Raw genomic sequence first — 14,269 nt, forward strand, 5'->3', positions numbered from 1 at the left:
TCTCTAGTTTTTCGACCATTGAGATTGGGACCTTGTAGATGGTCAGAGGCCACATCAGCCGGGGTAATAGCCCAAAATGAAGGCACCAAAGCTTCATTCTGCCTGGGAGCATGGTCTTGTTGATACGCTCAAGGCCACTTATGGTTTCCTGCCTGAGCTGGTCCACTTGCCCTTTGTCCTTGAGGGTGGCATCATACCAACGTCCAAGACTCTTTATTGGCTTCTCTGACACTGTTGGTATAGGTTGCTCATCAACGCAAAACTGGTGTTCTGACAGTTGTCCCTTGATGACTGAAATGCTCCTGGACTTGCTCGGATTTATTTCCATCCGGGCCTACTGGATGTTCTCCTGCAGCTTGTTCAGCAACCGTCTAGCATATGCCTTGGTTGTGGTGAGTATGGTCATATCATCCATATACCCTCTGATGGGAGGGAGACGAAGACCAGTTTTGAGCTTGAACCCTCCAACCACCCACCGGGAGGCTTGGATGATGACCTCCATCGCCATCGTGAAGGCCAGAGACGAGATGGTGCATCCTGCCATTATCCCTCTTTCCAGCCGTTGCCATGCCGTGGTGTACTCGTCTGTTGTCAGGCATAGCTCATAGTATAGTATATCATAAAAATATGTCAAAAACGTATAGTAAAGTAAAGTATAGTATGTCATAAAAATGAGTGGGGAAAAAAGTCATAGTTTACTATTTCATAAAAATGAAAAAAAAAAGTCATAGTATAGTATGTCCTAAAAATGAGTGAAAAAAATACGCCATAATATATTATGTAATAAAAATATGTCAAAAAAGTCACAGTATAGCATGATAAGCATAATTAGCAGCATAATTAAAAAGCAGCATAATTAAAAACAAATTAAAAAAAATAATAATATATAGTATTGCAGACTGATGGCAGCCCTCTGAAACATTTTGTTCAGACATCGAACATGATATTAATTGCATGAATCATATTTTAATCATCTTTGGTCCATTTCAATATTTTCACTTTCCGTAACTAACATTTAATACTCTACTCTGCTACTTCGTCAAACTGTGTACACAAAGCAAGCTTCTGTCAGGTTAGGAATGACAACTTATAGAAAGCCTCTGGTTGCATGGCAACTGGTGGCACTTTGCAAGTGTTACCTAAAGTTAGCAAGCTTGGGGGACAGTTTGGCAGTTTAATGTGGAAGCAAGATGCAAAAAGATATTTTGTTTTATGTGTGCACTTTTTGTGTGTGGCCCTCAACAATATACTGGCTCCCTGAATGAGCAAAGTTGAACCCCTGTAAAGGTTATGGGGGTTATTGACTAACTAATCTGCTTCGAAGTGCACTGCAAAATACTGCACAGACATTAAGAATAAACATGAAGCAATTAGAAGAAGAAACAGAAACACCCCGACAACCACAGCAAACAACTGTGAGATGTAACAGGCTGTACGTGTTAATGTACGTGTACTCATATTCACAGATCTGCATCAGAGCCACACAGAGGGGAGATACTCACTCAGCAACACAAAGGTCAGGGACGTTGACGAGACCTAAAACTTGAGAAACTAAAACATTAGAATGATTCAAAAGTGAAAAGAGAAATAAAGAGGCAAGAGGCAGAGCGAGATTTAAAAATAATCGTGGTTTATAAAACCCAGATATGACAGGATCACCAAAGTGTATACAGAAATACAAATACCATCAGGAAAACCATCATAGAACGGTGTTATACACGCGACATGTACAAACTACTCTGTAAAAGGGACTCGGGGGAGGATGGTTCAAACTGTAAGACATTTTCCTTTCTTTATGTCTCTTAAAATCACATTTAGCCACAATGTATTTTATTCTATTATCTTTTTTTATCTTATCAAAGTAGAACATCCATCTACCAAACTACAGGTACTACCACGTTCAGCTAGATTAGAGAGAGGGTACGAACAACACCGAGAGAGGGACAGGGAGGGGTGGACACATATCAAGCACTTTAACATCATGGGGGTTTCAGCAAGCAGTGGAAACAAAATCACCCATGAGAAAAATGGGATGTCAGGGCGGAGGATCGTCTCATCAAACACAAACTGTACAAAGTAACCCTGTTTTTGTTTTTGTCGCCGGGTTACACATACTGTGAACAGACACTGGTCAGTGGAACATTTGTTTTTCCTCACAGAGAGGCATCTCAAAAATGCTCCAAAAAAAGATCCTGGATCTGTTTAAGAAATAATTCAAGAGGAGCTCAAGCAGATCTGGGATCAGTTTAACAGTATCTTGTCATGGTGTGGGTATCTCTCTGTTCCTGTGCCCTACAGTATGTCAAAGTGCTTCTGTCCGCAGGGCAGTTTACAAACAACAGATCCACAATATTTTCATGCACATTCACAAATGTACAGACAGTATCACAGCTTCAGGACACGGTAACCTGCTCCTCGCACCTCCTCCACGAGCCCTGGACGCAAAGCCTTGAAATATAAAGGAATCACCAACAAGATACGACCAAGCACATTCTCCAGTTCTATGGATTTTTTTTGATTTTTATACAAACACATTGTCAACAGATTTACACATGAAGTGCAGGATCGCGACCAAGAACAAAAAGCTCCTCATCGCCTAAAAAATACTGCTTGTCTGGAGCAAAAATGGCGACGTATGAAATCAATCATTGTCACAGCTGCTACAATGATTGCTAATATACACATTATGTCAAATAAATTAAGACCTATGTACAATGTAAAACTAAAGCAGCATGCAGGCAAGACAACAGAGCCTTTTTACAAAACTATCTGCTGTAGAGTTGTGCTCTCCGACACAAGAGAGAGAGAGGCAATGTGGGCTGTGTGTGTATATATGTGTGTGTGTGTGTGTGTGGGTGTGTGTCATGTTTTAAGCCTGTATGCAGTTATGGTATGTGTCCAGTGTGTTTAAATGGATCAGGAAGCTACCCATCTTCTATACTTACTATACTTACTACTCTATACTACATTTTTTCCAGCTTTCTAGTTCACATTAAGATCATTGCACACAGAAGCTTCTCAGTCTTTTAGCCACTACGGGAAAAAACAGAAGCAGAAGAAACTGGACTCTCTGTAACACGTGTCTTGAAGCTCTCTGGGCTTCGTCTCATGACTGGCTGGTGGCAGTGTAGCCACAGGGAAGAACAGTGGAGCAGAGTGAAGGGGTCAAACAGGAAGAGAAAGTGAAACACACAAACCAGCGTTAAAATTAGCATCTTGTCTCTGAAAGCCAGATGGCCCTTTAACAGCAGCAGAGACGCATTTTAAAAGTTATAACCAACTGTTCTTAAAGTGTTTGGAAACGGGCAGAGGGGGCTGATAGTGGATGCCACATATACAGCACATTTTTCCTGGTTGATACTAACTTTCCTTTTCTAAGTTTAGTCGATTACATTTGATCTCACAAATCACAACACTTGAAATCATTTTCTTTTAAAAGTGCTGAAATGAACGAGGCAACACTGAACGCTACAGACAAACAAACAAACAACACATATCTGGTGACAGGAACGCTGAATGTGGTCAGAGAGCTTTTGCAGTGTTGCCAGCTTTGATTGCCACCAAGTAACTCAATAAGAGTCGTCCAATCGTCATGTGAAATGAACCCAATTTTTTATTTCAGATGTTGGATGAGATTTTCCATTCATGGGCGTTCTGTTTTATGAGTATAATTAGGTGAAGCCAAATCAAAAGAGGCTGGTTTGTTGGGTTAAAGCATAACTTTTTGTTGGAGGAAACCACCCAAATGGCACATTTTTATCTGCACACTTATAAAAAAAGTAGCTCAGATTGGTATAAAACTGCCCAATCTGGCAACACTGAGCTCTTGTCAGGGCATCTGGTGACCATATGAAGTCTTTTGCAGTGTACCAGTGGTTCTCAAACTTTTTTCTGTGATACCCGACTTAGAGAGGGCAAACAAATTGCTCACACTGGGAAAAATGGTGGCAAAATGAGCCAGTCTGAATTTCATTGCAATAACATTATCGTAAACGTGATTGACACAAAGGCTCTCCTGCTGTATTGACAGTAAACATGAAAGCAGAATGAGCCTTTTCATGTTTTCAGTTGAGACCAGCAGCTCTGTAGCTCACTCTGTCGGTCATTTCACAAAAATCCCCCCACCCTTTGGCAGCCATGTTTTTGCCCTAGGAGACTGAAATTTGGCACAAAGGTCAAGTGTATTTGTTTTTGTTCGTGCTAGTTGGCTAAAAGGGGGCGTGGCCATGGGAGTGGCCTATCGCAAAAAGGTGCGTAACTTTATAATGGATATAAAGGTTATGCACCTTGCCCAAGATTTAGGGGAAAGATTGGTCATAAGCCAAAGTCAGTTGCATGAACGCATGGCTGCGAATTTGTGGTTGCAGCTACAGACCAAATTACTGTGTTGCTAACAGCAGTGCCTTCTGGGTAGACTACTGGCAGTTGATTTCAGCTGTGGAGATATGTGAAATCGGCAAACGTGTATTTCTTATGTCATTTTCAGACATGATTGTAACGTGCATTTCTGCTGTGCTTATGCTATGTACTGTGTTGCTTTGTTAGCATCTTTGATGAACCCAAAATATCAGCACAGAAGCTAAGTAAAGTACCGTTGTGGATGGGGGCTGCAGCAAAACTGATTTTAGACACCTGAAAACATCAATAGCAGTTTAAGTGTATGCTATATTTGGAACATTTTCTCCACCTTACCTTACAAACTGATCGAGGGAGTGGTAGACCACCAGCTCCCATGTAAGTAAAAGTACAACAGCAAAAATACTGTGTTTGACAACAGAGTCTGGTGGCTTGAAAATAATGGATTCAGTTCCTTGTTGGAAAGGGTTGTCTGATACAGTGGTGAAAATACTCCAAATAAAGTGTATACTTGAACTTTTTTTTGTGGGACTTTTTAGATTGCTAAAAACTAACCAATTGAGCCAGTGGTTGCATGGCACCGTTTCATTTTATATTTGTAGCACAGGTGTTTTCTACCCAGAGGAAAACAAACATTGTGATCTGGTCTGTTGCAACGTGTTTGATTTCCTTCCCTGTCAAACACTGGCCCACCCTCTACTTTACATGTTGTGGATGTGGATCTTGAATGTCTTGTAGCATCAGAGCTCTTATGTTTGGTGACTGTAACCTTCATTAGTCAGGTTTATTCAATTTTGACCCCCCTACACCTCCCAGGTTGAGAACCACTGGCAACTACACTTAAACTCACCAACAATTCAACTGAGCATTTAAAGCGGTGCATCACATCACTCCTGACGTACTTCTACTCATATTACTGGGATTTCCAACAAGACAGAACCTACCTGCTAAAACAGTTATTTACGTTTGTGAAAGAACACTCCAATCTTTAAAAAAGCTGGATGGACACATTCATAAAAACAAAGCTTTGGTAGTTAATGCAAAAAACAGCGATGCACACATGAACTGTAGCTAATAGGGCACTTTAAGAAGTCATGACACGATGATTCACAGGTCTGTTTTGCACTAATTTGAGGTCGGGGATAAATCGAGCTTTAACTATGAGCTTATTAAAAACATGGCATGAGTCTAACCGAGAAAAACATTCCAAACATTATAAAATACATTAACAATCATTGTGTAGATGCTCAAACTAGTCTCACTAGTATAAACAACACATGTAGAAGTACTTAACAACTACAGTAGAGTAATAATGCACATCAAAATATATTAAATATATTACAAAGCAACTTCACAGATTAGAAATGTTTGAATCAAAACATCCCTTTTTGTTTATAATCAGGTTTTTTTTTCATGTTTTGTGTATTAAATGCACTTTTCCTGCAAGTGCCTCCAGGATGTGATTGTACACGGACGTAATTACAACTCAACCCGAAAGAAAAAAAGATGGAGTATAAAAAAGAATCAACAAGTTAAAACCAGTTGATTTGTTTTTGATATGCTGTGATGTGTGTTGAGTCCTTCCTCAGGTTTCTATTGATTAATATTCAGTCTTTTGATTGGCTTGACTTCTCCCTGTTGATCCTAGTGTAGTTAAAAAGGCGTGTAAACAGTCATCTAGGCAGCGTCTCCGAAATAAATCCAGGAAAAGTAAAGACAGATCTAAAGAAACACAGATATCTCAAAGTAAACAACATATACTAAAAAAGTCCTTCAAAAAAGGAAGAGAATAATCCCAGGGCAGTGTGGTCTGTGTTTCCACTTGTGTGCAGAAGATTTCCCGTGACGTCTGTCCATCAGTCTGCTTGTCTGTGTGGCGTTAGCTCTCTCCTCAACTGTAGCAATATTACACCATGTTTGTGCTTCAGCAGATTTATCTTTACGTGTGTTTCTACATTAGAGTGTGTGTGTTTTCTATACTTAAAAAGACCAAATATACTCACAGGGATGTAAAGATGAGGTAAATTGTCCAAAGTGAGGACAGTCTGAGGTCCACACTGCGTTAGAGGTTTAGACTGAGGGGAAGGGTCACTACTCTATCACTACAAGGGGAGAAGGGTTGAGGTTGAGTGTTAGTAAATGAGGTCCTTCTAAGTATAGTATGTCTGTGTGGGTGTGTTTGTGTGTGTGCACGTGCTGACGTTGTGGACTCAGCTGAAGGCCTCATCATCCGTGTCTTCAATTAGCACCTTTGTGTCCTTTTTCGATCTAGAAGGGGATTGGAAAAAAAAAATCTTGTTATTCTCTGGCATTTTATTTCATATGATCATTTCAACAGATGCGTTAATATTGTTTTATGTTGTACTGTTTAACTCACTAGCAGCTGCATCTTAAAACAGGTCACACAACCTTTGTCTTTTGTGGCGTGATTTCATTTAGGTGACTTACACATGGAGCCACACTGTTAGCATAGTGTAATATGTGTACACTGTTTGCTGATTGCAGGGTATCAGGTATCAGGTACCGGCTGCACAAGACACTTTAAGTTTTCTTCTTAAGTATGATTCTTAAGGCATAATTAATAAATAGCTGAGGGACTTACACAGTTGCACAGAATCCCTTACAAGGTTTCCTTTGTTAAGGAAAAACGTTAACTCATTTACTGCGCTGAAAGAGATTTTACAGCAGTAAAAGTTTTCATGGAGACTGTTGGTTTGTTTGCTTGGACTTGTAATGGCTGTTATCGTCTCACACCATTATACCTCTGGAGGAATACAATCATACAAAGCACGTCCTACAAAGTAAATTTGATCCCCAAATACTAGAAAACAGAAAATGACTGTGGGAAGAAACTGCATCGAAAATTAATTCAGTCAAATCTAGAGTGTAAAGTCAAAAGCTTATCCATTGGGTTCTCCTGGTCACAGAACACTCTTCTCCGGGTGTGTTAGTTTTTTTTTTTCACTTATCACCACAAACTCGGTCATGTTGCAGTTAAGATAAGGTCAGAGGTACCTTAAGCGTTGTTTTTACCCTGCTTTGGTTGCTAAGGTCTTTTGTGCAACAGTCTAGGGGTGACCAAAACAAGGAGAAAACCAACGTGAACTTTTTAAGGAAACTTTAAGGCAAAGACTTAAGGATATTTTGTGCAACTGATTTTGTTTAAAGGAAATCTTAACTAGGACCTCAAGGAAAAGATTAAGACTAATATTTGAACAAATCAAAGCACTGCATGTTAGTATAAAGGTAAGTATATATGGTCCAGTGCAGAGGTAGGTTTTACATTTGCACATGGGTTAGGTTAATCTCCATTTTGCCAACATGTAAAAGCAAGTGTAAAGTAAAAATACAGTTAAGGTTCAGGATCTTTTTTTCTATATTTCTTGAAATCAGATACAAAATGTCTGGCTTCAGGATCATAAATAGGTAGTTGACTGTTTAAACACCAGGTACAACAATGGAGATAAGTCTAAGACTTCATCATTTTATCCCAAAGTCTCATGTATTATAAATATATTATGTCAGGAAACTACACCGTAACAAAAAGGTTTTTTTAGCACCTTGTATGTAGTTATTGTAGTATTGTTTTTCTTGAGGACATGAAGACAACAAAGATAAGAAATGTAAAATATCTTTAAGGTGTCTGATATCAGCAGATTATTTGTCTACTGTGTTTGTACTTTTACTTTTTTTCACCTCCTTGGAGTTTATAAAACAAACTAAACTCAGACTCTATAAGTGGATGAGCCCGATGTCATGTGTCCGTGTTTTTGCTTACTGTGAGGAGGACAGTAGGGGGCGTCGGAGCGACAGGCTGTAGGACCTCTTCCAGGTCTTCTTGCCTGAGCGGTTCCGGACACCGTCATCCTGGTCCATCATCTGCTCCAGCAGCGTCTGGTCATCAGCATTGAGTGGCGCCACCGAGATGTCCCTCACAGCACGAAACTCACCACAGTTATTCAGGTGCTCGTTTTCTAGACGGAAGAAGTTCCACACAAAGCGCCTGCAGAGAGACAGAGGGTGAGCAAGAGGGTGAGTAGGATGATCCTGACGTAAGGAGTGAAAGTGTTTTAGAAATTAGTGTGGAGGGCTCAGAGGGATGAGTGGCTTGGAAGAGCACTGTGTGTGTATAACAAAAGATTTCATGTAACTGAGACCCACCTGAAGACCTCGAGGGGAGCCAGCACGGTGGCTACAATGTCGCCCACAGAGTGAATCTTTGTCGTCGTGGTCAGAGCGATCTGGATCGTCCAGGCAAAACGCAGGATCACATCCTCTATGATGGCACAGTAATAATAGGCCTGAACGCAGAGGAGACAGAGTTAGGCTAACTGTGTCTGTGTGTGATGTACATGAGATCCCTTTCACACTCTACCTTGTGTGGGTAAACAATTTCTTCTCTGAGGAAGGTGTTTTCTCCGGCTCCACGGTCAAACAGACCCCAGTCCATGCGCAGATCCCAGATCAGTGTGTACAGGGAGCTGATCGTGGAGAACATGATCAGCAGGTAGAAGAACATGTCGGCGTCCGTGTGTCCTTGCTCTGGAATAAACACACAAACACAACTGATTGCAGACAACACTGTTTAAAGATTTTTTTGTTGACATGAGACTTGACATAACAGGACCAGTGTTTAGGTTTTTAATTACCCTTTACAGAACATCACTCAGTGCAACTTTTACAACAACACTGTGACCACTAGAGGGAGTCCTTCTGTCATGAATACACTAGCAGTGATTAATAGCTGCCCTGTGGATACTATTTAGTTCATTCAAAGTTTAATTTGCACTTAGATTATAACATTTTCCACTGAATGGAAGATGACCAAACATCAAACTGAACACTGTGTTGTAGCTTGTTCACTTACTGAATAATTAAACATACAATCTTGTTTTGGCATTATGAAGGGGCTCTGTACAAATACTCCTGCTCTATCTTTATGGGGGAGAGGTTATTACCATAGTTTCATACAGTAACTGTGTCGTGTATTTCTTTCATGTTGATTTAACCTCATAAATACTCAGAGCACATATGTATGTGTCTAAACCTGTGTCAACCATCAACAAAGAAGAGACAGCCATAATATGCAGAGAGATTTACATCAGTGTACTTAACATTGGTTTCAATAACAGGTATTCGTATGATTTAACCTGTGTGACATGTACTGCACTAGAGGTTTGTTTTGCTTGTCGTGTCCCAGTGCTGTGAAAGCATGCACATTAGAGATTAATGATTAAAGGTCAGTAACAGCCTGTACCATACAGCATGTCCAGCCAAACAAAAACATAGTACTTTACTGGCTGAGTAAATGTTTGTGCTTCTCCTATAGGTATGAACTTTTCTCACTGCAGCTGCATGAGCAGATTTTTTTCCTTTACATTTGTGTTCAGTTGTTAAAGGTCAAGTATGTAGGATTTAGTGGCATCTAGAGGAGAGGCTGCAGAACTGAAACTTTTGTGTACCAGGAACGTAGGAGAGCTACTGTGGCTGATGCAAAAACGCGAGTGTTTGGTTTGTCTGTTCTGGGCTACTGTAGATCAACAGGAAGAGGACCCACTCTGTATATAGATATAAACTGCTCTTTATAGGGTTACAAAAACACAATGATTCTTATTTTCAAGTGATTATACACTAAATATATCTAACATTTCCCTTAATAGATGCCCCTAAATCTTACACACTATCTGTACAATCAATTAGAGATTTGCTGGTTTCCACATAGTGTAACTTTTTACGCCATTACTGTTAAACCTAGCAAGTCGTTTGCTGCACTTCAGCATAAAAAGGTTAAATTGTTTGTTGACAAATTATTACAGAGGCAGACTGTGTTTAGAGCATGTTGGCTGGAATAATAATAATTATTATTTGTTGGTCTGCCCACAGCTCATGAGTATTTAACAAGCTCCAAGTTAGTTTACAGTTGTTTGATGTACTGTGTCATGTCAGCGTGTGATTAGTCATGCTCAGCAGTGTGTGTGTGTGTGTGTGTGTGTGTGTGTGTGTGTGTAGGATCACTGTGGAAGTGATCTGCATGTTCCTCAGTGGGCGTTGATACATAAATCAGCACCCAGTGGCCTAACACAGTGACTCACACAGACAGAGACAGCAGCCACCAGACAGATACCGAGCTCACTCCCATTTGTCATAGTCACCGCTTCTTCCCGCTACCAGCCAAAGAGACGCCGGGGAGCAGAGAGGGGACATTTCTAAGGGAGAGTTACTGCTGTGCTTCTCTGTTAACTGCTGCATCCATTGTGCTGTGTGCTCCTTGAGCTGAGCGATGGGGTGGAAGTATAGTCCCTACAGCCACTCTGAGATTTCCCAGCCGTAGATTAAACTCAGTCCTGGACAATAGAGTCTTTTCACTGGAGAATATCCACTGATGTGATTTCCTCGGCTTGTAAAGTGTTGAAGTATTTAAACCTTCGGTTTCTGTTAGGGCTGATGTGTTTCCCACCAGCCTGGTTAGCCACTGGACCATTAAAAGGTTAAGCATGCTGAGATGGACATTGATCGGATGCTCAGTAAGGGTTAACAGTGGTCACTGACTCCTGTCACACACACTCAGTTGAGAGTACTCTGACACACACACGCACGCGTGCACACGCGCGCGCGCACACACACACACACACAGACACACACTCTTCTGTTGTTGTCCACAGGCTCATTTTATGCAACAGGCGAAGTTCCCACTGATGGAGACAAGTTCAACAGGAACAATCAGTCCCGGCTATTAAGATTGATTTCTCATCTGTTGCTATGGCAACCCAGTCCATCAACAAAGTAATTACGAACCCTGCACCTGGGGACCAGCCAGCAACAGACATCATCTAACCAGATACAGGAATTCCAAAACACTCCAATCAGAGAGCTTCATCTTTAAAATGTTGACTCGTACAAACATTTGTTCTCATGTGGCATGTACGAGTGATTCCACATCATTTGTGGCTTTCACACATTTTATCTTTGGTACAAATAAAATTCACGACCTGTTGTATCAGTTACACCCAGACTGTCTGATTCTCTCCACAGGGCAAAAACACTTGCTTGAGTTAGGAACCATAATGCCTTAATCTGAATGTGTAATTTAAAGACCACACAGGATTTTCCTTAAAAAATGCATAGACTCAGAGGTAATCCCTCTGAATCAACACATATGACTCACTAGAAGTGTGTGGCTGTGTATTTCTCTGCAGAGACTCTGCTCTCTGCCCGTATTTTCTTCTTATTTCTGTGTTTGAGATGTACATGGACATGTACCCACACAGCGCTCAGCTGAGGTCGGGGCTTTGTAAAAAGGTAGCGACCAGGAGCCTGACCGTAAGCAGCAGGCATCCAAGAAACACAGCACTGAACAAACGCAGATATAGTGAGGTGAATCTGGGTTCGGCTTTAACTTTCACTTTCACAGGTGAGCGGGTTTATAAACAGTAACCAAACATCCTTCATAGTATACCTTAAAACATGCTCGAAAATTGAACCAAATAAAATACAGAACTAATATAAAATTAATAATTGATGGAGTGACTTAAAGTTAAGTGTAACCATATTTTCTAATTGTTTCGAGTCATCTAATACCACTACTGAGTTGATGCTGCTAAATTTGACAGGCTATGTTTGGACCCTGAGTTTTTGAACAGTTGTCTGAATGACAACTGTGACGTTCTTCTTTTTACTCCTTACGTGACATATTTGAGAATAAGATTACCCACAAATGGAGCAGAACATGCAGCCTTAAATAATACATTTTAGGGGTGCCGAATATGCTAATGATCAAATCTTAGGAACACTCTTTGTTAGAGTCATTTTTTTGTGTTGATTGCAAATCATATTCTCATATCAATCTAATTTACTTATGAATAGATGTCAAATTAATGTGCTAAACAACTATTTTAAATTCTGATTAATCAGATGATGTTCAGCTGTGACAGGAGGAAAGTTTGGGAGTAAGACTTGTTTTTTTTCTCTTCAGCAATCATGAGAAACGTATAAAACTGGACATCGGTACAGTCTTTGACCTCGCAGTTAGACTTGAGATTTGTTTTGTTAAATCTGTTAAGTGAGAATAAATCAGTCAAAATAGTGTTGTGATTTGACCTGTGTAATGTGTGAGACAAGAAATGGCACTCTGGCACAGTTTACAGGCCATAACACTCTCCTCCCCATGAACAGGTGGTGTTTAACAGGCTGAAACAGGGGATGTACGACAAGTTAGTGCAGTTAAAGATTTGGGGAGTCTTTCTTGGACACTAAAAATCAGAGAAAAGTAAAAGAGCTCTGTAAGAGTACAAAAACATTTGTTGCATAAGGCCCCATTGTTCACATACAGAGGTTGCTCCTTCATCGCATGGTTAAATCCATGGTGTCTGACTCCTGATGTAAATATATTAACTGTAGCAGGAGTCTGTGTGGCCTCAGCAGGGGTGAATTAGAGTTCAAACAGGCAGAGAGAGAAATTCGACTCGGAGCCGTGTCTTATCTTCTTTGACTAAGGTGTGTGTTTGACTGAGTGTGTGTGTGCAGCAATTCCTCTCCTGATAATGAACGAGGGGTCAGAACATGAAATGAAGTTATAAAAGCTGTCAGCTGTGGGCTCATCTCTCTTCCTGCAGAGTCCAGCAGACATGTGTTCAGCCGCGGGCTGGTAATTATACACTCTCCTCTCCTCTCCTCTCCTCTCCTCTCTCCTATCATTAATTGTGTTTTGACATCTATCCAATCCGTGACTCACCGTCTCTTTCATGTCGATCTTCCTCACCTCTCTTGTTTTCTTACTTACTTTATTCCGCTCTCCAGCTAACCTTTCATTTGTACCTCCCCCTCTGAGCTCCATCAGCTCTAAACTTTCTGATCCTTCACTGCAGCTTGACTCCATTTATTTTTGCCCCTCACCACCACAGTCAGTCTCTCACAGAGACCAGCAGGACTAATGTTCCTCTTTGGTCGTGGTTATTTTAGTTGGTTTGTGGAGTTTTTGATGTTGATGTCACAGATGGATGGATGTCTTTAATACCACCTGTGCAGGACAACATCTCTGTATTTTTGTCATTCGTGATCTCCATCTATTTTCATCTACTTATCCGGAGCCAGGTCGCAGAGACAGCAAGCTAAGCAAGGTGCTCCAGACATCCCTCTCTCCAGCAATGTCTTCCAGCTCCTCCTGGTGGATCCCGAGGCATTCCCAGGCTAGATGACATATATAATCTCTCCAGTGTGTTCTGGGTCTACCCCAAGGCCTCCTACCATACGGACATGTTCAAAAACCTCTAACGTAAGGCGCCCAGGAGGCATCCTGATCAGATGCCTGAACCACCTCAATTGGCACCTTTCAAAGCAGCAGCTCTCCTTCGAGCTCCCTCCTGATGTCTGAGCTCCTCACCTTATCGCTCTGGCTGAGCCCAGCCGCCCTGCGGAGAAAATTAATTTGGCTGCTTGTATCAGCAATCTCATTCTTTCGGTCACCACCCACAGCTCATGGCTACAAGTGAGGGTCAGAACATTGATAAACTGGTAAATTGAGAGTTCTTCCTTCAGGCTCAGCTCCCTCTTCACCAATAGTCCTGTACAATGCCTGTGCCACTGCTGATGCCGCAGCAAACTGCCTATCCATCTCATGCTTCATTTTACCCTCACTTGTGAACCAGACCCTGAGATACTTTAACTCCTTCCTGCAGTTTACCCTGTGCACTTTGTTATTTCCCCCTGCCAAACACTTCTTTGTCTATCAGAGGCTTACACTATTCTTGCACACCATACAACATCCTGTTCTCCTTTCTTTGCCTGTCCAAGAGACAAATCCCACGGGTTTAAATTAGCATTAGGCATGTAACTCCCCTGCATCTAAAACAGCCATAAGTCTCAAGCCAGTGTACATAAAGCTGAGCCTGTATTGATCCCGAGTAAAGTATCTGCG

At 41.1% G+C, this 14,269-nt stretch overlaps 1 protein-coding gene across 1 annotated transcript in view; it reads right to left on the bottom strand.

Annotated features, from left to right (window-relative positions):
- Window positions 1-1,609: 1,609 nt before the first annotated feature.
- Window positions 1,610-14,269, bottom strand: part of xpr1a (xenotropic and polytropic retrovirus receptor 1a) — a 99,419-nt gene continuing 86,759 nt past the window's right edge. Inside the window, exons 12-15 of the mRNA XM_049587731.1 lie at window positions 8,732-8,898; window positions 8,518-8,657; window positions 8,135-8,359; window positions 1,610-6,624 (exon numbers count right to left, since the gene is read on the bottom strand). Coding sequence (XP_049443688.1) covers window positions 6,567-6,624; window positions 8,135-8,359; window positions 8,518-8,657; window positions 8,732-8,898 — 590 coding nt within the window. The 3' untranslated portion in view covers window positions 1,610-6,566. The remainder of the gene's footprint in view (window positions 6,625-8,134; window positions 8,360-8,517; window positions 8,658-8,731; window positions 8,899-14,269) is intronic.

The sequence above is a fragment of the Epinephelus fuscoguttatus genome, linkage group LG10 (genome assembly GCF_011397635.1).
Source record: "Epinephelus fuscoguttatus linkage group LG10, E.fuscoguttatus.final_Chr_v1".
Taxonomy (NCBI): domain Eukaryota; kingdom Metazoa; phylum Chordata; class Actinopteri; order Perciformes; family Serranidae; genus Epinephelus; species Epinephelus fuscoguttatus.